This window comes from Canis lupus, chromosome 4 (genome assembly GCF_011100685.1).
Source record: "Canis lupus familiaris isolate Mischka breed German Shepherd chromosome 4, alternate assembly UU_Cfam_GSD_1.0, whole genome shotgun sequence".
NCBI classification, from domain to species: Eukaryota; Metazoa; Chordata; class Mammalia; order Carnivora; family Canidae; genus Canis; species Canis lupus.
Window position 1 is genome coordinate 67,446,867 of NC_049225.1, and position 21,032 is coordinate 67,467,898.

A 21,032-nucleotide genomic window follows, 5' to 3' on the forward strand; every position below is an offset into this window, starting at 1 on the left:
GTGGCCCCCACCACGCCCACTAAGCCGCGAAGAGTAATTATCAACAGGTCCCGAAGGGGGCGCCGGAGCGCCGCGGAGGGGAGGCGGCCCCCGCAGCCTGAACGCCTCCGGAGCCCACCCAAAGACCGAGCACAGAAGCCGGATATCGGCCCGGCCCGGACGGCCCGCGGCTCTCGGCGTCCGCGCGCAGGCCCGTGCACCCCGCACCCCGCACCCCGCACGCCCCTGCGGCGTCCCCAGCTTCCCGGCCGCCAGCAGCGGTGCGTCGCGGGTCTGTCGGCGGCCGAGGCTGGGACACGGCGCCGCCAACGTCAGGTTCGACGGAGGAGGCCGACGAGGCACTTGCCTTCCCACCCCGCTTCCTAAAGGTCTCCTAACGGGGCACGGCGGGGAAGGCTCAGGAGAGCACCGGCGCCACCAAACACCGAGCTACCCGCGCTCGTCGGCCAGGAGGGGGGCCACTATCCCGGCGTCCTCTGCGCCGACCTTCCGGGCTGGAGCCCCTCTGGCCGGCGGCCCGCGTCTCTGTGGTGCCGGCCGCGGGGGGGCGGGGCGGAGGGGCGGGGCCGCCGAGCGCGCCGCGGGCTTCAGCCGGGAGAGCCGGACGCGGGCGCGGCTGAGCTCGGCGAGCGGCCGGGCGGCGGGGGGCCGAGCGGACGCCCCGGAGCTGCGCCCCGAGGTGGGAAGCCGGGCTGGCTCCAGGTCCCAGTGGGGAGGGCGTGAGGGGCGGCGAGCGCGCGGGCCCCGAGAGCCAGCGGGGTGTGCTCGGCGGGCGGTCCCGGGCCGCCGGTGGGCTCCTCGGCTCGGCTCGGCCCGGCCCGGCCCGGGGCGGCGGGGGTCGCGCCCTGGCCCCTTGCCGCCTTGCCCCGGCGCCCCGGACCCCGCGGGCGGGAGAGCGCGCAGGTGCGCCGGGTCCCTACGCCGCTGGCGAGGGCTGGGTTCCTAACGCGAGGCCCGCCCGCCCGGCGTGTTGCATCACACCAGCCTTCGGAAGGGATGATTCGGGGAATTTGCTGAGCCCCCGATAGATGTCTAAATTCGGAACCGCATGTTTTATTCCTAGTGGTGTAGGAACTAAACATCTCCTATTCAGACTATATAAAGTTTCTGTGCAAGTGAGCAGGGTTTGTGCTTCTCTCCTTGGCACATTAGCCGCATTAAGATCTAGCATCTAAAAAAAAAAAAAAAAAAAGATCTAGCATCTGCTTTAGGTATTCTAGCATTAAAAAATTAAATAGATTAGGGGCACCTGGCCGGCTCAGGCGGCGGAGTCTGTTCCAGCCTCAGCCCCATCTTCGGTGTTGAGATTACTTTTAAAAATTAAAATCAAGCTTCCTACCTGCTTGAGAAACCGCCTCTTTGGAGATTAAATGTATTTGAAACAGTAAAAAAAAAAAAAAAAAAAAAAAAAAAATTAATTTAAAAAATAAATTAACTTTCACAGCACTGACATTGAAGAAGACTTGTTTGTAAAGTCTGTACTGAAGGTAGTTACCAGATTATGGGCTGCCTTTACCTCAGGTCTTTGTAAATATTTGTGTGAAGGGAGAGTGAAGCAGATGCTATTTACGTTGAGAATTTGTTCGTTGTTTTGGCAGAAAGATTTGTCTGAGATTAGTAACAAACTGCACAGTAGTGTGTAATTAAAGTAACTGGCTAATTATGTTTGTGGAATTAAGGAAAGCAAATATTACTGCTCTGTGTACTTTAAAGATCCCATAGTTGATGGCATTTTACTGAAACGGGATGGGGTGTGACAATTTGGCCATCGTAGAAAGTGGCTGCGAGTCATAAGGACTTGTTATGGGCGTTAGGAGACGAGAAGTCATCCTCCAGATATTTTTAGTTCATAGGCTGAGAGATGCTTACCTGCTTACCCTTTGTACTTGCATAATGAAACATTTATTATTAGATGCCTTCACACTAGATTTTATGCATGGCAAGGTTAAAAGAAAATTGTAATTACTATTAAGGAAACTTCCCAACAAAAGTAAGCATGTAGAATAAAGTTATTTTGTAGTTTTTGAGGTTCCAGAGTCCATTCTGTTTGTAGGGGAGGGGTAGGAAGTGGAAAAAGGAAGAAAAAGGTATGAAGAAAAATGGGTACACTTGGACGTCCTCATCAGAGACAATAAATAAAAGGCGGTATACTTAGTAAAGTTCTTTCTCAAAAAGTGTTTTGTTTTTTTTTTCTTATCCTCATACTCAGAATCTAAGCCAGCGATGTTAAATATCTGCACTAATACAGTTGGAGTGGAATAGATGTCAGAATTGTGTTTCTGGGACCATAATTACACCATTGTAAAAATGGAAATAGTGTTGTGTTAGATATGTATTACTGTATGACAAATTACCCCGAAACTTAGAGGCTTAAACACTTAACAAGTATTATCTTACTATGTCTGTGGGCCTAGGACTTTGGAAGAGGCTTAGCTGAGTGATTCTGGCTCAGCGGCCCATGCCGTTGTAGTCCAGATGTTTGCAGGGCTGCGGGCATCTAAAAACTTGATGGGGGCTGAGGGATCTACTTCCACATTCACTCATTAGCTTTTTGCTCCCCTCTTATCCAGCAAGCTGTTTTATACCTCTCACTTGTAAAGTGCATTTTGTCCTATCCCATTATATGTATTTGTTCCTATTCATAAACCATAATATAGTTGAACAATAAGGTTTTCTTTTTCAGGTCACTAAATTTGGATCATCATTTAAGTACTTGAAGTGATCTTTTGATGTTTCACTTTGCTTGTAACACGTCTTTAGCCACCCCATCTTTTTAGAATCTGAACTTATGTAAAACACAAGGTTAGTAACATTTAAATATATTTTGGGGTGGTAAAAATTGTTTCAAGAGTAAAAGAGGATGGATGTAATGCAGTGGCTTTATAGTGGCATCATGCAGTTTGCAATTAAGTGAATAATGACTTTTTATTTTTGTTCCCTTTCTGGGATAAGATCTGAAAATGAGTTTGTAATAAATATATGAGCATAGTTTGAGTGGCAGGAGAGCTTTTCTGTTGAGCTTCTATGTGTGTCCAGCCTACATTCTTACACTCTTCAACCTAAGCGGCCTTTTTTCTTTAGGCTGATTTGCACGCCACAGCTTACTGAAGGAGGGAGATATTGCTGCTTAGTGTAGCACCTCTCTGGCTTGGTCATTAATTGAAATTTATGTGTCCCAGTTCCCCTCCAGCTAAGTGAATACTGGCATCTGTCCTTGGTTCAAAGGGATATTTCATGTACTTTAAAATTATATGCACTGAACCTTTAAACATGTTAACTTCTTTATCCATGCCAGTGTCAAGAGTTTATTTTGTAAAGTAGAAACAAATGATTGAAAATCCTGAGGTGTATAGAAAGGATTCATGACCCTGGGGATATCTTTTGCATTTTTTTAGATTTTGGTTATAACTCCTGCTTGAAAGTGTGTGGAATCCTAGAAGAGTCCGTAGACTTTAACCCAATCTTAGTGATTTTCAGAACAATTTCATTATTGCAAATGACCGAGAATTTGAGGTTTGTTGTAGATCCCATTATCATTAACAAAACAGTTCTATGCAAAGCAAGTCTTCCTCACAATATGAAAGAATTAAAGGAATCTATATAACTTTATTTCACCTGGAAATATATAAATCTTTTGTACAGACTTTGGGCCAACTAATACATAAATGTGAATAAATTATTTTTATGTTATTAATTTGACTTACAGAGTTTTATTAATGTTTATTGATATAAATTTTAATATTTTTATTAGTACATATTTATAAAGTTTTAAGTATGTTTCTACTTTTCAAAAATGCTTTTAAAAGACTGACTGTAGCATCATGGTCTGAGCTGTTTAATGCTTCTGACTAACTTCAGAGTAGCTTTATTTGTCTTATGGCCATAATAGTAAGACATTGAAAATGTTTAGGAAATTATGGGTGGCTGGGTGATAAGTCCGTTAAGCGTCCAACTCTTGATTTTGGCTCAGGTCATGATCTCAGGGTTATGAGATCAGCCCTGTGTGTAGCCCCATGTCGGGCTCCACATTGAGCATGGATGGAGTCTGCTTAAGATTTTCTTTCTCCCTCTCCATCTGCTGCCCTCACCCCTGCCTGCATGCTCTGTCTCTCTCTCTCTCTCTCTCTCTCTAAAAAACAACAAAAAAGAAAAGAAAATGTTTAGGGAACCAAAGAAAGGGGAAGAAAGTACTGATCATATTTAAGCCCATGAGTGAAATGCAAGCCAAGTGAACAGTTAGTTTCTTATATTTTTAAATATGCAGCGTATGTATGTATTTTTAACCAAAATTAAAATTTTACATATTTTATAGGCTACATTTAAAATTTTAATATGTTGAGCATCTTTTCATGTCAATAAAGATGAGAATAGTTTTTTGTTTGTTTGTTTGTTTGTTTTAATGGCTCCATAGTTGTGTGGCATTTATTTCACTGGTCTTATATTTGGGACATAGAGTTTCTAATTTTTCCTTATAAACTATGCTAATGCTGAATATCCATATGTAATTCTTTGTATTTAAATCTACTTATTTTCTTTGGATAAATTCCTATAATTGAAAATGCAGAGTCAAAAATATTTGCTCATTTTTGGGGCACCTGAGTGACTCAGTTAAGCGTCTGCATTCAGCTCACATCATGATCTCAGGGTCCTAGAGTTGAGCCCCATGTAGGCCTCCCTGCTCAATGGGGAGTCTGCTTCTCCGTCTCCCTTTATCCCTCTCCCTGCTTGTGTGCTCTCTCTAAAATAAATAAAGCCTTTTTAAAAATATTTGTTCATTTTTAAAGGATTTTTGATTCATATTATCAAATTATCCACTAGAAAATTATACCAATTTATAATCCTGCTAATACACAACGTGAAGGGTCATTTCCCTACCACTACTAACAGCATTAGCAATCTTTTATCAATTTACATTGAAATCTCATTGTTTTAATTTAAATTCAATTGATTGCTAATAAAATTGAAACCTGTAATTTTTTTTATCATTTGTATTTCTTCCCTTTCCAGATTGCCTTTTCATAGACATTGCCCACTTTATTATTGGGATACTTACTTTTCCTTCTTAATTTTAAGATCCCTTAATAAAGTAAAATTTGAATCTTTCCCCATCATAAAGGTTCTAAATTTCCTCCATTTGTCTTTAACTTTGCCATATATAAGTTTTACATTCTTAGGTAGTCCTGTGTTTCAACATTTTATTTATTTGTATGTTTGTATGTTTGTTTTAAAGATTTTATTTATTTATTCATGAGAGACAGAGAGAGAGGCAGAGACACAGGCAGAGGGAGAAGCAGGCTCCATGCAGGGAGCCCAACGTGGGACTCAACCCCAGGTCTCCAGGATCAGGCCCTGGGCTGAAGGTGGCACTAAACCGCTGAGCTGAGCACACCCCCCCCCCCCCCCCCCCCCCCCCCCGTTCAGGCTGCCCTGTTTCAACATTTAAAAAATAATTTTGAGCTCTTCTCTAAAAGTCAAGCTAGCTGAACTATGTAGAAGTCAGTTTACAAAGTCATGTAAATATCCCAAATTTGATAACCAAACTGATTACAAAAGCTGTTTAATCAAAGAAGTTTTCCAGGGAGCTAGTCAATGAAACTGATTCCCTTTCTTAATTTAACCGGGGAAACATCCTATTATATTGTAAAACTCTAGTCTATGTGAATGTGACATTTTAAAACCTAGAGTTGTTTGATTAAACAGCTTTACCATATTAAACTATGCATTGCACAGATTGAAAGCAGATGACCCAATTTCAGGTTTCATCTGATGATTGACTCTCTCCAGTATTACTTGGCAATTAAAACCTAACTGACTACTAGTGTGGACTCCTCACTTCCTATCCAGCATAGTATATTTGTGAGCATGCTGTTCTAATGCAAGTGGAAGAAACAAAGAGCCCACTTTCTACAATATAGGCTGAAAAGGCCAAATTCTATCTTTTCCAACCTCCCTTGCAGCTAGTCATGTGATATAAGCCCAGCCAATCAGACACATACCCTGCCCCACTCCAAAATTTGTATTGGGATCAAATAAATGTACTGCCAAGAGTCTTCCATGGTGGCAGCAGATAGTGCAGCTGTGGCACAAAGCCAGTGGTAATATCTAGTGACAAGTGTTAGGCAGTGTAAGGTGGTCTCAGTAGTAGGGAGGTCTTCACCAGACCAGTTTGTCTGGTGTCATTTTCACTGAGGTGCTTGAGGCATAACTTTGAGGCCTCATTTTTACAACCTGGCAAATCTGTGATTTCCCAATACCCTTTTAATAAATTCTTTTTTTTGCATTTACTGCCAAAGTGTTTTCTTTTCCATGCACTTAAGAACCCTAACAAAAAAAAAAAAAAAGAACCCTAACTGATATAGGATCTGAGTTTAATAATTGTTCCTCTACCAATTTAGAGTTATATATATATTCCCCATTCACACACTTAATCGATTTCTGGACTTTGCATTCACTTTTCAGTACTCATATTACTCTGCTTTTCTTTCTCTTTTTTTAAAGATTTTATTTGAGAGAGTGTGAGAGAGAGCACAGAGGGAGAGGAAGAGGGAGAAGCAGACTCTCTGCCAAGGAGGAGCCCGATGTGGGGCTTGATCCGAGGGCCCTGAAATCATGACCTAAGCCAGGGGGCATACACCCAAAAAAGTGAGCCACTCAGGCACCCATTACTCCGCTTTTTCAAGTTTATTGGCATTTACTCTTTTAAGTGAAATTTAGAAATGTTTTGTGAGGTGCCTACAAGAAAATCCCTTCATGATTTTAATTAGAATGATACTAAATTTATAGGTTCCATTTGAGAATAATAATACCATCAGTGTTTTCTTCTTACTCAATAAAATGCTCTGGCTCTTGTATAGTTAAGCTCCATCAAAGAAGCAGAACTACTTTGCCTCCTAAAGAATGCAAGATTTATGCAGGGGTTAGACCTGTAATTGTGGGGGCTGGCAAAGCAGTCTGGTCAGACTCCTGCCCCTGAGTCTGTTGTTAAGCCTGAAGTGGTTACAGATCAACTAGACAGACATTGAAGAAGGAAATGCGGATGTGGAGGAGAGCAAGGACAGGATGGAATCTGCACTGGCTTCTCATCAACTCCAGTTTTGATGCTGTGGGTGATCGGCAGGAGAGGCTAGCACTCTTGACGCTGGGGTTGCACATGCAGACCTGGCATTTGGAGAAGCCGAAGGAGCTGCAGGCCAGCCCGTTTGCCCACGCCAACAAGGAGAGCTAACAGATCATGGGCAAGCTCTACAGTGTGTCTGGCACTGGACTTGCAAGTGTGGCTTACTGCCAAATGTGGCTGCTGCTTCACTTCTGCTTCCCTGGTCTCATGCACGGTGCCTCCTACAGTCATCACTACGATGCAAGGAAGAACTATATAAGAACTTCACAAGGAAGGGAATTCTGAAAAATGTGCTTCCAGCTAAGCTGAATCAATATAGTATGAAGCCACCAGAGCTCTAAAGAACTGATTGATCTTTTGTGTTCTTTAATACAACTTTGTTGTTTTCTTCATAAATATTTCCTGTTTAGATTATTCCTTGGTGTTTGGGTTTTTATTGCTGTTGTGAACATTCTTTTTCCCATTTTTTTCTTATGATGATTGCTTGTATATTATAAAGATTAGTATTTATCTTGAATTAGCCATCATTTACAACTTAAATTCTTTTTTTAAAAGGTTTTATTTATTCATTTGAGACAGTGAGAGAGAGCGATCGCATGAACAGCGGGGAGAGGCTGAGAGAGGGAGAAGCAGACTCCCCACTGGGCAGGGAGCCTGACTCCAGGCTGGATCCCAAGGGCGCTGAGATCACGACTGAAGCTGAAAGATGCTTAACCATCTGAGTCACTCAGGCACCCTGTGCAATTTAAATTCTAATGCTTTTCAGTGGATTCTCTTTAATAGGCTGTGGGTTTACTTGCAAACTGATGCAATTACCTTTTTCTTCCTGGTGAAGTAATGATACATTTTCTTTCCCCACTCCCTCCCTGCCCCTCCCTTCCCTCATTACTTAGAGTGAAACTGCCAGAACAATATTCTAATAGCTATACTGTTTCTAACTTTTAAGGTAATGTTTCTTGGTTTTCATCATTTTTGTTTCTGATAAACTAGTGTTTCTCACAATGCTTAGTGAATATAAGAATTACCTGGTATTCATACTCGCTAAAAATGCAGATCCCAGGAATGGATGTTACATTTTACTAAATGCCATTAAAGTATTTAATTTGCAATACCTTCTGGATAACAGATACAGTGAATGAAGAATTTTCATGACTTCATTCAACACTTATTGAGCACTTAGTATGTGTGAAAGGTATAATAATAAACAGAGTCCTTGCTCTCTGAACTTTTGTTTTCCTTCCTGAAATGTGCACAGAGCGTAGATACTTCAAAACAAGTCTCCTGGCTCTAAAGGTATTATTTGCACCACCATTTAAGCTTAGTTTCTTTGAGCTAACTAGGCCACTCTATTTTTTTTTTTTTAACAATTTAGAAATGAATTGTATTGCAATGTGGTCAGAGAATTCGGCCTGAACATTTCCAGTTTTTAGATTTTGTGGACGTTTTTCTTATGGATGAGCAAATGGGTAGTTAACTTTTGTAAATGTTTCATGGACATTTAGAGAGAATGTGTTTTCCATGTAAAATTTGTAATTTTAGACCTGCGTATGAAATCAAATTTATATTATTCAGATTATCTACACCTATTTTTGGCTACTTGATTTAATTTGCATATCTTACTGTTTTGCTGTTTGTCACGTATGCATCTTTTTTTTTAAGATTTTATTTATTTTTAGAGAGCACAGGAGTGCGAGAGAGAGAGCGAGAGAGCGAGCATGGGGGGTGGGAAGGCACTGAGGGAGAGGAGAAAGATTTGCAAGCAGACTTCACTCTGAGTATGGAGCCTGACTTTTGGGCTCAATCCTACGACCCTGGGATCATGATCTGAGCTGAAATCAAGAGTCGGACGCTTAACCAGCTGAGCCACCCAGTGCCCTGTAAGCATTTTCTCATATAACTTTACTATGACTTGAATATTTTATCCCTTTTAGCCCCACTGAGTCCTTTGCCATGAATCTATATTTGATATTAGTATTACGATGGCTGCTTTATTTGGCTTGTATATTTTCTTATTTCTTTATTTTATATATTGCTGAAACTGTTTGAAATATTTTTTTATGAACAATAATTTGGATGTTTCCTTTTGTCCCAATCTATTTCTTTATAGATAAATTTGATACATCCACATTTATTGTGGTATTTGTGTTTGATGATTGGTCTCTTTTACTCTTTAGGGGGTCAGAGTGACAGTAAAGTTCTCTTTTTTTTTTTCCCCATTTTCTGTTTTGCTGTACTGATCAAGGTTTCTTTATTCCTCTTCTCTCTCCCTAGAGATTTAGAAGTCCTGTTCTTCCATTCTTTTTCCCCCAGAAATCATATATAGCTGTTATAAATTCTTTTTTTCTCTTAAAGATTTTTTGAGGGGCACCTGGGTGGCTCAGTGGTTGAGAATCTGCCTTTGGCTCAGGTTGTGATCCCCGGGTCCTAGGATTTAGTCCTCCATTGGTTTCCCCTCAGGGAACTGCCTCTCGCTCTGCCTCTCTCTCTCTGTGTCTCTCATGAATAAATAAATAAAATCTTTTTTTAAAAAGTCTTTTTTATTCATGAGAGACACAGAGAGAGAGAGAGGCAGAGACACAGGCAGAGGGAGAAGTAGGCTCCTCGCAGGGAGCCTGATGCAGGACTTGATCCTGAATCCCAGGATCACGCCCTGAGCCAAAGGCAGACACTCAACTGCTGAGCCACCTAGGGACCCCCCCCCCGCCAAAAAAAAGAGAGGTTTTTTAAAGATTTTACTTATTTATTTGAAAGAGAGCATGAGCAGGGGGAGGGGCAGAGGAGAGGGAGAAGCAGACTCCTGGCTGAGCAGGGAGCCAGATGCCCAGGACCCTGTGATCATGATCTGAGCTGAAGGCAGATGCTTAACTGACTGAACCACCCTGGCACCTCGCTATTATAATTTCTAAGGCAAAACTATTGAAATTCATGATTGTTACAGAGGTGCCATAATAGAGTTCATGTAGAATCCTACGGTCATGATCCTTTTTCTCTCAGAGCTTTATAAATGTTGCTTCACAATATTTTGGCATTTATTATTGATATAAATTACATTCTCCTTTTGCAGATAACTTTTTTTTGGTGGGGGACAGGATTTGGAAACTCTAAGGGAATTTATCTTTTTTTTTTTCTTTCAGTGTTCAACTCTCATTTTTTTTTTCCCATCAAGCTTTTGGAAAACGTTCTTACTTACTGTGTTTTTTGAAGCATTCATTTTACTGTGCATGGTTCCTGTTGAGCTTTTATTTGGGCAATCAGGCTTTTCATCTCCATATCCTCTTGTTTTTTAGAGGGCTCCTTTTGCATGAAAGCCTGCTGTTGTTATTGACAATATAGTATATTTTCCTAACTTTTTAACATCTTTGTTGGGGCATAACTGACACATAATAAACTGTACATATTTAAAATGTATATTTTGATACATTTTGATGTATATATGAAACTATAAACCATGAAACTATCACCACAATCAAGATAATGAACACATCTGTTCTGACAGTTTCCTTATGCCCCTTTTTTAATCCCTCTGGCCTCTCCTATCCCAGTCTGCTCTCTGTCACTTAAATTGGTTTCCATTTTTTAGAATTTTATATAAATGGAATCATGTTAAATATTCTTTTAAAAACATTTATAAATGAAAATTTCAAACATGTAGGAAACTAGAAGATAGTATAATGAACAATAGTATATCTATTACCTATACTAAACAATTATAACATTTCTCATGCTTGCTTCATTTATTTACTTTTTAAAAATTAAGACTTTTCTTTTTTATAGCAGTTTTAGGTTTACAGAAAAATTGAGCAGATAGTACAGAGTATTCCCATATGTTACTTCTTCCTCTACACACATTCCTCCCTTTTACTAATGTTTTGCATTAGTGTGTTACACTTGTCACAATTAATAAACCAACATTGGTATATTGAAGTCCACAGTTTACATTAGGCTTCATTCTTTGTGTTGTATAGTTCCATGGGTTTTGACTATGTACTCTCTCTTCTTTTTGGTTTGCCTTATTTCACTATTATTTTGAGGTTCGTCAATTTTTTTTAGGTATCACTTTTTTGTTTCTTTTTATTCTATATTTTGTTTATCCAGTTGAGTTGTTTCCGGGTCAAAGCTAATGTAGATAAAGTTGCTATTAACAATCATGTACAAGTCTTCGTGTAGATGTAAGCTCACATTTACTCAGGTAAATACCTAGAAGTAGAATGACTGAATCTATGATAGAAGTATATTTAACTTTATGAGAAACTGAAAAGTGGTTTATTTTACATTTCCACCAGTAATGTATGAGAGTTCTGGTTGCTCCACATCTTTTGTACATTTGAGAAAAGTCTTTAATTTTAGGCATTCTAATAGGTATGTCTTGTATCTCATTGTGGTTTTAATGTGCATTTCCCTAATGATTAATGATGTTGAGCATATTTCATGTGCTTATTGATCACCTGTATATCCTCTTTGTAAAGTATCTTTTCAGACCTTTTGCCCATTTTTGTATTAGTTTTATTTCTCTTTTTTAATATATTTTACCAGTCTGTGGCTTATCTTTTCATTCTTTTAACATTGTCTTTCAAAGAACAGTAGTTCTTAATTTTGATGAAGTTCAATTTATCAGTTTTTACAAAACAGATCGACCTTTTTGATGTTGCTTCTTTTTTTTTTTTTTTTTTTTTTTTTTTTATTTTTTTAACTTTTATTTATTTATGATAGTCATACAGAGAGAGAGACAGAGACAGAGACAGAGGCAGAGGGAGAAGCAGGCTCCATGCACCGGGAGCCCGACGTGGGATTCGATCCCGGGTCTCCAGGATCGCGCCCTGGGCCAAAGGCAGGCGCTAAACCGCTGCGCCACCCAGGGATCCCTTTGATGTTGCTTCTAAGAACTCTTTGCATAACCCAAGGACACAAAAATATTGTTTTCTTCCAGAATTTTTGTAGTTTTATGTCTTTTTTATTTTTATTTTTTTTTAAGATTTTATTTTATTTTATTTTATTTTATTTTATTTTATTTTTTTTTTGCTGATTTTATTTATTTATTCATGAGAGACACAGAGAGAGAGGCAGAGACACAGGCAGAGGGAGAAGCAGGCTCCATGCCGAGAGCCTGATGTGGGACTCGATCCCAGGTCTTCAGGATCAGGCCCGGGGTTGAAGGTGGCGCTAAACCACTGAGCCACCCGGGCTGCCCCTATTTTATGTTTTAAGTCTGATCATTTTGACTTAAATTTTGTATATGGAGTCAAATATGGATTGAAGTTCATTATTTTTGCAGTCGATGCGGTTGTTCTAGCACCATTTGGTGAAAGGACTGTCTTTTCTCTATTTACTTGCTTTTGCATGTTTGTCAAAAATCAATTGACAGTGTATACATGGATCTGTTTCTTTTTAATTTATTTTTTCTCTTCTTTTCTTTTAAGTAGGCTCCACACTGAGTGTGGAGTCCAACATGCGTCTTGAACTCACAAACCTGAGCTCAAGACCTGAGCTAAGTCGTATCTGGGTGGCTCAGTGGTTGAGCATCTGCCTTTGGCTGAGGTCCTGATCCTTGGGTCCTGGGATCAAGTCCTGCATCAGGCTCCCTGTAGGGAGTCCACTTCTCCCTCTGTCTGCATCTCTGCCTCTTTCTGTGTGTCTCTCATGAATAAATAAATAAAATATTTAAAAATAAAATACCTGAGCTGAGATCAAGAGTCAGGTGCTCAACTGACTGAGCCACCCAGACACTCCTATGTGGATCTATTTCTGGTCCCACTTTTTTTCTGTTTCATTGCTCTGTCTATCTTTATACCGATACCACACTGTCTTAATTACGGCAGCTTTGTAAGACTTGAAGTCAGACAGTGTGTTAAGTCCTTCAGCTTAGCTCATCTTTTTCCAAATTATTTTCCCATTCTAGATCTTTTGTGTTTCCCTGTAAATTTTAGAATATATTTAATGAGCTATGAATAGTTTTTATTACAGAATAGAAGTTGAATTATTCTTAATACATCATTTAGTTATTCTTTTTTTTTTTTAAGATTTTATTTATTTATTCATGATAGTCACACACAGAGAGAGAGAGGCAGAGACACAGGCAGAGGGAGAAGCAGGCTCCATGCAGGGAGCCCGACGTGGGATTCGATCCTGGGTCTCCAGGATCGTGCCCCAGGCCAAAGGCAGGCGCCAAACCACTGTGCCACCCAGGGATCCCCATTTAGTTATTCTTTAGTCTCAAAATTAAAATAATGCAAATCAAAAACTTCAGGTATCACATAATATTGATAACTGTAACTGAATAACTGATTTAGTATTCTATGCCAGGTAAGCACTCAGCACAGAATTATGATTGCCATTTTTATATCAGTTAAAGTTCTGTGATTAGAGGCAACAGAAAAAAAAAGAGGATTTGTTGGAAGAATGTGGGGGTAGCTCATAGAAGTAAAGGGTAAGCTGCTTGAACTAGGGCAGCTCTGAGAAACTTAAAGATTGGACCTGAGTTGTGGATGTCTTTATGGTTCTTTTTCTTTCTTTCTTTCTTTCTTTCTTTCTTTCTTTCTTTCTTTCTTTCTTTCTTTCTTTCTTTCTTTCTTTCTTTCTTTCTTCTTTCTTTTCTTTTCTTTTCTTTCTTTCTTTCTTTCTTTCTTTCTTTCTTTCTTTCTTTCTTTCTTTCTTTCTTTCTTTCTTTTCTTTCTTTTCTTTCTTTCTTCTTTTTTATGGTTCTTTTTTCTTAGGCTGTTCCATGTAGTGGAGCCCAGGTCTGTAAGAAGGAAAGGAGCTATCCCCTACCAGCTCCACTTAGGAAAGTTCTAGAAGGAAGTCTGATTGGCCTAGCCTGGGTCACCTTAATCACTAGGTTATTCACCCTAGTCTAATCACTACTGGAAAATGATGACTAATTAGTAATTACTAAGTAATTACTACTACTGATAAGAGAGGGAATTCTAATTGATCAGCACCAGAGTTTGGGTATTGTGATTAACAATTTTCCTAAAGGAAAGGAGATGCTGTTTTCAGAAGTATGGAGATAGTTGATGGATACAGAGACGCAATGGATGCCCACTACCATGTGGCACACACTGCTGAGAGAACTATTTGATGACTTCAAAGTAATAGATTACAGTTGGTAGGCTTTCTTAAATTCGCCTGGATACATACTATCATGTAATCTGTTGTTCCTGCAATAAAGCTAACCTGTTCTCTTTGGGCTGCGTGGCATATTGTACACAACATATAAGAAGTACAATTTTTTTATATTTATGATTTACTAAGAGAGTAGTCTTAACGTTCTCTCCACATGCACAAAAAGGTAACTGTCTGAGGTGACAGAGATTAACCTTATTTGGTAATCCGTTTGCAGTATGTCTATATGAAATCATCACAGTGTAAGCTTAAACTTAGAAAGTGTTATATATCAATTATATCTCAATGAAGTTGGGAAAAATAAAACTGACGACAGTTTAAAAAAGATACCAATTTTTACAGCTGGGTTTTGTATTTATGAAATTATTGCTAATACTGTTTTGTTTAAATGTTATATGGCATTAATATTTTCCCCTGCTTTCTATTTTAGGGTGTCTGGGAATGTACACAAGAATAAGTGGTTTGTTTCCTCATGGCTTTTAGTATATACTGATGTATTGTCTGTGATGGCATCTGAGGCTGAGAAGACCCATGCTTTACTCCAGTCTTGTAGCACTGAGTCTCTTATCTCTAGCCTTGGTCTGGGGATATTTTGCCTGGTAGCCGACAGACTTCTTCAGTTTTCAATAATTCAGCAAAATGACTGGCTTCGAGCTCTCTCAGATAACGCAGTACATTGCGTGATTGGCATGTGGTTGTGGGCGATTGTCATTGGAGTCAAGAAGACAACTGACTTTGGAGAAATCATTTTAGCTGGATTTTTAGCCTCTGTTATTGATGTAGACCACTTTTTTCTAGCTGGATCTTTATCTTTAAAGGTAAGAAGCATATATGTTTAATTTTTCTGGTCTTTAATTTTTCTTTACCACCATTATATTGATCTAGAGATCATTTTAGAGCTAGAGAAGACTATCCTTATTTTAAAATAAGAAAGCCCATTCATCCAGTTTTTTTCATCACTTAGTACTTCCCTGAAGGTGAACAAACATATTGCTAATCAAGTTATTTGGCATCACAAAGTGCCAAAGATGCATACATTTTTTTTTTTTTTTAATTTACAATAGTCACACAGAGAGAGAAAGAGAGGCAGAGACACAGGCAGAGGGAGAAGCAGGCTCCATGCACCGGGAGCCCGACGTGGGATTCGATCCCTGGTCTCCAGGATCACACCCTGGGCCAAAGGCAGGCTCCAAACCGCTGCACCACCCAGGGATCCCAGATGCATACATCTTTAGTATCTATTAAAATAAGTAGACTTCATAAATGATGGTGTAGAGTCCGTTTCCCTTCGGACATCTAGAGTATAACTGCTAATCACGTCAACTTCAGACGCTTGCTATCTTCCGAGTAGGGATTTCCTCAGGCTTTCTTGTCCCGCCCTGCTGTTGAGGAGCATGATACAGTGCGGAGACAAGGGTGGAATAACAATACAGGAACGTGATGTGTTCTGGCCAAGTGGAAAATAAAAAGCTGAGATCCTTGAGTGGCTCAGCGGTTTGGTGCCTGCTTTTGGCTCAGGGCATGATCCTGGAGACCCAGGATCAAGTCCCACATCAGGCTCCCTGCATGGAGCCTGCTTCTCCCTCTGCCTGTGTCTCTGCCTCTCTCTCTGTCTCTCATGAATAAATAAATAAAATATTTTTTAAAAAAAGAAATAAAACAGCTAAAAATATGGAGGAGGGAGAAGGAAGAAGAATGTAGCATAAACTCTGATGATCAGTCTGTAGGTGGGAGCTAAAGACACTGGTTTAAGGATCCTGTGACTTCACACAGTGGCAAGGCACAATCTCTTTAAGGGATGCCTTGTATTTTAATGTGGTGAGAAGGTTGTGCCTTCTAATTTTTTTACAGGTTCCTAATTTTCTTTTTTTTACTTTTCCTTTTCCTCTTTACCACCCATTGTCCAAATGGTTCCAGTCCCTTCCATTCTGCCATCTTCTCCCCCAGAACCAGTGCTTTTTAAAGCTTTGACTCATGCACATATTTAAGTCCTTGCTTTGTAGCCAGTGCTCTGATCAACCAGGACCCTTTTCATTGTTTCTCTTTCCAGTGGTAATTGTAGATCCATCTTAGGTCCCCTCACCTTTCCTGGTTTATGGTGGGAGAGAAAGCACACTGATGTGTGTATTTTAATACGTTAGGATTTGCGGCACTCTCTGACTTCTGTCTATGCTGAGTGGGGTTTGGTATAGTTTTATTTGCCCTGTCTATAATGTGTGGGGAGATTCGGGTTTAGGCAGTCTTCACTGCCCTCAACTTCCATGTTATTTAGAAATTATCTAATTGAAAATTAGCCTTTAGAGTATGTGAGAACAAAACCTTCCTTACTCAAGAGGTGCCTGGGTGGCTCAGTTGGTTAAGCGTCTGCCTTTGGCTCAGGTCGTGATCCCTGGGTCCTGGAATCAAGCCCCGCATTGGGCTCCCTGCTCTGGGGGGAGCCTGCTTCTCTCTCCCTCTGCCTACTTCTGCCCCTGCTTGCTTGTTCACTCTCTGTCAAATAAATAAAATTTAAAAAACAAAAACAAAAAAAACTTCCTTACTCAAGAATCAGTCAGGGGGATCCCTGGGTGGCGCAGCGGTTTGGCACCTGCCTTTGGCCCAGGGCACGATCCTGGAGACCCGGGATCGAATCCCACATCGGGCTCCGGGTGCATGGAACCTGCTTCTCCCTCTGCCTGTGTCTCTGCCTCTCTCTCTCTCTCTCTGTGACTATCATAAATAAAATTAAAAAAAAAAAAAAAAGAGTCAGGGGTTAAGTCTTAAATTTTTATTTGTTTAGTTAGTGAATACATTTTTTGTAATGGTTTAAAATTTTTACTGGAGTTTAACCCAACTTTATAATACTTATTTAAAATAATATCTTTCTGGGACCCCTGGGTGGGTCAATGGTTTAGCACCTGCCTTCCGCCCAGGGCGTGATCCTGGAGTCCTGGGATCGAGTCCCACATTAGGCCCCCTGCATGAAGTCTGCTTCTCCCTCTGCTGTGTCTCTGCCTCTGTGTGTGTGTGTCTCTCATGAATAAATAAATATAATCTTTTAAAAATAATATCTTCCTAAATGTTAAGTGCATTTTGAAAATATTCAAGGCTAATATGAAGTGTTGATAACAAAAATATTTCCCCTTTGTGCCTTTATTAGTAGAAGGATATTTTATTTGGTTGTAGTTTTTTTTCAATGCTTAGAGGCCCAGCTAATTCTCTAAAACTCCAAATTTACATAAACCATACATTTGGAATATAAATTACATTTGTATTGTGACTTTTCTAAGCAAATACCAGGAAACTTTAAAAAATTAATCGCTATGTTCTCGAGATCTTGATTTAATTGTTAATGCAAAGAATGTCCTACTCATATCTTATTTGCTTTCTATGAAATGGATGTAATGTGTCCAGAGGTGACATAGAAAATGTTTCCATTGTATATTTCTTTTTCTTTTTAAGATTTTATTTATTTATTCATAGAGACACAGAGAGAGAGAGAAGCAGAGACACAGGCAGAGGAGAAGCAGGCTCCATGCAGGGAGCCTGACGTGGGACTCCACGCCCTGGACTGAAGGCGGCACTAATCCATTGTATTTCTAATAGACTCCTAGAAAATATTTTAGAATATTAAGAAGCATCTATAAAATGTTGTTTGCCAGGGATCCCTGGGTGGCTCAGCGATTTTGCACCTGCCTTCTGCCCAGGGCATAATCCTGGATTCCCGGGATCAAATCCCGCATGGGGCTCCCGGCACGGAGCCTGCTTCTCCCTCTGCATGTGTCTCTGCCTCCCTCTCTCTCTGTGCCTGTCATGAATAAATAAATAAAAGATTCTTTTTTAAAATGTTGTTTGCCAAGAAGGAAATGATACTAGCTACTGCTTTCCCCGGCAGGCTGCTTTGACTCTTCCACGAAGACCTTTTCTTCACTGCTCTACTGTGATACCAGTTGTGGCCCTGACCCTGAAGTTTACTATGCACCTTTTCAAGCTCAAAGACTCATGGTGCTTTCTTCCCTGGATGCTGTTTATATCCTGGACCTCACATCATATCCGAGATGGAGTTCGTCATGGCTTGTGGATATGCCCATTTGGAAAAACTTCTCCACTGCCATTCTGGCTTTATGTCATAATCACCTCCTCTTTACCTCACATCTGTTCATTCATTATGTATTTAACAGGGACCAGACAAATGATGTCTTCAAAACATGGAATTCATATTGATGTATGAGGTAACTGTATGTCAGTCTTAGAGAAGCAAATGGTTCAGACAATGATAATTAAGGGTAGCTGACACTATCAAATGAATTTTCAACAACATATTATATTATTATAATTCCTGAATCCTCTTGCTCAGGAGGCATGTACACTTTTTTCTAAAAGATTTTACTTATTTATTTGACAGAGCCAGAGAGCACATGCAGGAGGAATAGCAGGGGGAGAGGGAGAAGCAGACTCCCCACTGAGTAGGGAGCCTGATGCAGGGCTCAATCCCAGGACCTGATCAGGACCTGAGCTGAAGGCAGACGTTTAACTGACAGAGCCACCCAGGTGCCCCAGCATGTACACTTAAAAAACCATATCTTGTCATAATTCTCTCTTCTCTAACACTGTAGTACAATATTAGAGTTTCATTTATTCCATGATACATTTTTTTTTTTTTGATGATGTTTCTTCTGTTTACCTGGCTTTACTAATAGCTTTAATAGATTGACATCCAGTTAAGTTTTCTGGAGGTATTTGTTTAAGGCAGGCCACTTCAGGAGGAAAAACAGATCAAATCCTAGGGCAACTAGTTTGTAAAGTCAGCATTTGTATCAGCATTTTCCTGAGATACCAAAATAGTGAAACAGCCAAAATAAATTAGATCATGAATAAGATGTATAGTGAACACTCCCATTTCTTTATTTCATGTATGTTGATCCTGAATGAAGTTTGATCAGCCAAGTACTTTAGTGAGTCGTGATTACTGGCAGAGTCTGTTTTGGTGCCCTTGTGAGAAATTATAATTTTCATAAAAGATAATAATTATAATACTCATAAAAGATACTAACAGTAGATCTAGATTATTGTTTCAGGAATCACTTTAGGAAATAATTATTGTAATTTAATGGCTGTAGTAACATCCTACTCAAGTATTATTTTTCAGTATCCTTGCCCAAAACTCTCATGTGTTAAGGTTTTAACTGTTCTGAAAAACATAACTAAATTTAGCAAAGTATTTGTTAAAAATTAACAAAATATTGATACTTGGCTTATAACCATGCAATTGGATTTGGCACTAAAAAAGACTTACCAGTAATGTTGTTTCAAATGTAAACTCCTGAATGTGCCATTAAAGTTGTTTAAGTTGCTATCAATTTATTTGCTCACTTATTTTAAAATATATTGTTAAGTAATTTTAAAAATGTCTGCCTGATACTGAGAGACGAAACATGTTTTTGAAAATGAAGGGGTTTTAGGAAATTTGCTTTTTCTTTGTTCTTTCAGGTTGATCTGTTAAAAATGATTGACCTTTATTAGAGAAGGAAAATTTAGTTGCTGTGAAATTTTACATTTTCATAGTTTAATGTTACTTTGTTATAAAAGTCAGTGCCCTGAAGGCACTTGATTTTTTTTTTTAAGTATCGTAGGTACCATTTGCTGTCGAGATTTTCTTACACATTTGTGATTTGTAATGCTAGTGATTGTGTGCCTTATTCTCTGAGAAATGCTGAAGCAATGCCTTATCCAAAGCATATTTTTCTTATTTAAGTTAAAAAAAAAAAGAGCTCTGTAAATTGTTGTAAAAGTTCATGTTCTTTAGTTTTTCTTTTTGTTGTTAACCAATTGGCTGCAATGTATTAGATGTTATAACCTGTTCTTTCGGGAGCAATGATTGTGTCAGTTTGGTTGTCATAATATTAAATAGCAGGGGTAAATTTGAACAAGGTAGAGTTTTTTTAAATCTATAATTTCAGAAATCCATGGGAATAAAGCATATATCTTATATCACTTTTTCTGACTGAATTATAAAACTCTACTTTTTTTCTTTCTCAATATTAAAGGAATGCCATTAAAATATACAGCCTTATTTAATAATGTCACACTGGCATTTTGGGGGCTGTCCTAACTTTTTGTATTAGAATGGAAATTCACCTTGACCATGACTCCTTGCTTGAACAATAGCTGCAGATTTTAAGTGTGGGTTTATCTTTATTTCTGCTTCTCCCATCAGAAATGTTCCTTGTCCTCTACATGGTCTGTAACAGCTGTGGTTGTAACCTGTGGAAATATAACAGCCAACTTCCCATGCCACCATTTTTTTTTTATCTTGTCGAAAGAGTTTGTGTCAATACATTATATTGAAAATTGGATTATATCTTGTTTGCATGTATTTGTTTTATCCATCCACTAGATGTCCTTCATTCACTTAATGGAGGCTGGTCCACTGATGTGACCTTCCAGTCTACTGTTTTCTTGGGCCATGTTAGTTATGCTAGCCACTCAGAAGAACTTCCGCCATTTAACTGTTTTCTACTCATCCTCAAGCTTAGTTTCCTTTAAGTGGTGGGCTAAATTAAAACTCCCATGTATCCTCACCTCCTTTCTTCAGCTTAGGCAGTCACCATCACTACCTCCAAATCAGGTGGACACTCTCTGGCTCCTTTTTCTTTTGGCTAATGGAACAATTACTTAGTTCCCATTTTTTTTTAAGATTTTATTTTTTTATCCATGAGAGAGACACAAAGGGAGGCAGAGACACAGGCAGAGGGAGAAGCAGGCTCCCTGCTGGGAGCTTGATGCAGGGACTTGATCCCCGGATCCCAGGATCCCG

The 21,032-nt window shown here is 39.5% G+C and overlaps 1 protein-coding gene across 6 annotated transcripts; it reads left to right on the top strand.

Moving 5' to 3' along the window:
• Positions 1-234: 234 nt before the first annotated feature.
• On the top strand, positions 235-20,571 carry TMEM267 (transmembrane protein 267). Of its 6 annotated transcripts, none has more exons than XM_038535168.1 (4): positions 235-368; positions 2,684-2,802; positions 14,667-15,054; positions 18,111-20,571. In XM_038535168.1, the coding sequence occupies exons 3-4, from the start codon at positions 14,743-14,745 to the stop codon at positions 18,444-18,446; spliced, it is 648 nt and encodes a 215-aa protein (XP_038391096.1). In that variant the 5' UTR covers positions 235-368; positions 2,684-2,802; positions 14,667-14,742; the 3' UTR covers positions 18,447-20,571. The 6 variants fall into 6 exon arrangements, 4 of the variants coding, with proteins under 4 accessions (XP_038391096.1, XP_038391095.1, XP_038391097.1 ...); XM_038535167.1 differs by lacking the exon at positions 235-368 and adding an exon at positions 559-679; XR_005358503.1 differs by lacking the exons at positions 235-368; positions 14,667-15,054 and adding an exon at positions 559-679 and having other exon boundaries at positions 18,111-18,239.
• The last annotated feature ends 461 nt before the right edge of the window (positions 20,572-21,032 follow it).